The following is a 2,780-nucleotide window of genomic DNA, read 5'->3' on the forward strand; positions in this document are numbered from 1 at the left end:
AACAAGATTGGAGTCGGCATGGTTGTAGCACCGTCCAAAGTCAGACCATGTGTGTCCTATTTCCAGCCAGTCCAGCCAGTAGTATGAGCAAAGAGCTGGGAAATCTTCAAACCTCTTGAGGAATTGCGCAGCAGTTGACTTAAAATCTTGATGCTATAATGAAAAAAAGAGTAATAGATTTAATGTTAAATTTAACTAATTTAATATTTGCTTTAAAATAGTTACAATTAAGGAAGCAAAATTGAATTGTTCATTTTACGCACTGTTGCACAAAGCTTCATCTTTCTGATGAAGGAAATTATTTCTGTTCTAACATCAGTATTTGATGGTCCACTGATTCCAGAGTCTGTCTTTGAAAGCCAACGGACAATAGCCTGAAAACAGAGGGTGATTAAATGATTGATAGATAAATGATAGATTTTTCATTTTAGGGCGAGCTATCCCTTTAAGATATGAGTAAGTGTAATGTTGCAAAACCAGGACAAGATATGCTTTAACAAAAAGTTAAATACAATGTGGCTGTCATAGAGATACACATTTAATAAGGTTTTTTTCTCTTTCAGTTACTTAACAGAAATGTGGAAAAACACAAGAAAAACACCACGGATATTTTCTGCAGATTCTATGCCAGCCCTGAAATTGAGGGTACCTGAACAGCAAGGAAACACCTCTGAGTGCGGCATATTTGTATTACACTATGCAGAGAATTTTCTGAAGGTAAGTTCTGAAAGTAAAAAGTAAAATCATGGCACTGTGCATGTCACTAAAAGAAAACAAATAATTTATGTTTCAATTCCTTCCTCTAGGATCCTCCCAAAGAACTAATCAATGAGCTTGACTGTACGTCCTGGTTTACACTGGCCGATGCATTTTCAAGGCGTGCACAGATCAGGGACAAAATGCAAAGTAGTTTAGAAGGTGTATTTATTTTAATTTTTTTTATGAACATTACAGAATCCTTATGAAATTTATTCAGTTAAAATATCTAAAATCGTGTGCCACTATTTTCTTAAATTTTAGGAAGTTATTTTAAATACAGCATAGGGTGCACAAGCATAACTTTCTGATGTTTTGATATGGCAGATGATACGTATTTACCTTGTGCTACATTAATCTTGTAATACTGGTGATTGACTATGAGTTTTGATTATGCAGCACAGGGAAGTAAAGCAGAGGAAAACAAAGCAGAAGAAAGAGAAAGTGAAGAGCAAATGGTTGACGAGAGAGGGCAAGAGGAAAACATAGCCAAGAAAAGAAAAATAGAAGGTAGAGAGGAAGAAGACATACCTAAGGAAAGAGAAGAGGACAAAACAGCTCAGGGAAGAAACTATACAGTTCTGGGAAGGCTGTCAGTGCCAGGCACCAAAAGAAAGTACACAGTCACTCAAGATGAACTGAAGAGAAGAATCATGGCAGAAAACATGTCAAACAACATGTTAAGAAGCCTGATTCGGGTTTGTATATACTCTAAACCTTATAGCAATTTGCTATACTTTTACAGAACAAAACATTTATAAAACAGTAACATATTGGTTTACCCAAAGGTTCGTAAAGAGGATCTCCCTCAGGAGCTTAGAGAACAACGGCCGATAAAAGCCAAGACAAAAATAAGCATCTTCTCTGCTCTCAGTGAAGGGGAGGCCACAGATTTAGCCCAGGAGCTGGGAGCCATGCTAGGGAGACATGTAAACCTAGGCATGATTGCAAGTGTTCCCAGTGCTGAGGCAGACATTGCAAAGTAAGTTGCTTTCTGCATATGGATTTTTTAAAACTTGCTTCTTGCTTACAAATCTGTCCATTTATGTTTACAGGAATACACTCTGCACTCTCCAGTGCTTGCTGAGGGAAAAACTGGGAGAGGAATCACCTTTTAGTCTGCTGACCCATACATTTGGACCACAAGTTGTAGATGTTGTCATCTCATTTTTAATCAGTCAGTTTAAGTAGTGGTACACTGAGCCAGTGAACACAATAACAAATGAATGTTAAATTGTTACAAACATTGTCATCTCAGTTAATTAAGTAATGTTACAGTTAATTGATTTAAATATACAACATATCACTGTTAGAGAACACATTCAGACAGCAGAGTAATGTTAAACGTTCATGGTTTACAATTATTTTTAATTTTTTTATTTTTATAAAATTGTTCACATTTAACTGCATTGACATGTCTTCTTGCCACAACGTAGGTACATCTCTTGTTAATATGACATCAAATAATTCACATGCCAGTAGAAGGCAAGCACATTTTTCATTGTAAGAGTATGTACAACAGGTACACTGAAATGTTGTTGCAGAAGTGTGGTAAATCCTCTCATTACATAAACTTTTTACATCTACCTCTTTTGTGTCAAAGCACAGAATGGAGTAAAGCTTCTTTTGCTTAATTACACTAGCATGTGCGTTTATTTGATAATTCAAAGCAGGAAACTTATGAGAATCATGTTCACTCAGCAAATCAGTAAGTACAAGGTGTTTACAGCGATGTCCTCTGATTCCTGTTGGGCAGCTACAAAAACTTTCAGATGGACAAACTTTGTAGGATAGACCAGGGGTTCGTTCTGATGGAACTTCATAAAGGTATGTGTCGTGGGATATAAGATTAATGCTATCTTGCCAACCTTTTTCCACCAATCTAGAGGCTGACTTAAGTATTTCTCCTGACTTCAAAGAGGCATTTTTCATTCTTCCAACTGCCTGCAAATCATGAATGAACTGGAAGTATCCATCTGTCTTGATGAGAATGCTGATAAGATCATCCAGTCTACGGTTCCTAA

The 2,780-nt window shown here is 36.5% G+C and overlaps 1 protein-coding gene across 1 annotated transcript; it reads left to right on the plus strand.

Moving 5' to 3' along the window:
* Positions 1 to 567: 567 nt before the first annotated feature.
* On the plus strand, positions 568 to 2,078 carry LOC107728677 (uncharacterized). The gene is made up of 5 exons (XM_016538953.1): positions 568 to 717; positions 807 to 918; positions 1,156 to 1,454; positions 1,545 to 1,738; positions 1,812 to 2,078. The coding sequence occupies exons 1-5, from the start codon at positions 577 to 579 to the stop codon at positions 1,945 to 1,947; spliced, it is 882 nt and encodes a 293-aa protein (XP_016394439.1). The 5' UTR covers positions 568 to 576; the 3' UTR covers positions 1,948 to 2,078.
* The last annotated feature ends 702 nt before the right edge of the window (positions 2,079 to 2,780 follow it).

Source organism: Sinocyclocheilus rhinocerous, unplaced genomic scaffold (genome assembly GCF_001515625.1).
Source record: "Sinocyclocheilus rhinocerous isolate Xijiao unplaced genomic scaffold, SAMN03320098_v1.1 scaffold1961, whole genome shotgun sequence".
Classification (NCBI taxonomy): domain Eukaryota; kingdom Metazoa; phylum Chordata; class Actinopteri; order Cypriniformes; family Cyprinidae; genus Sinocyclocheilus; species Sinocyclocheilus rhinocerous.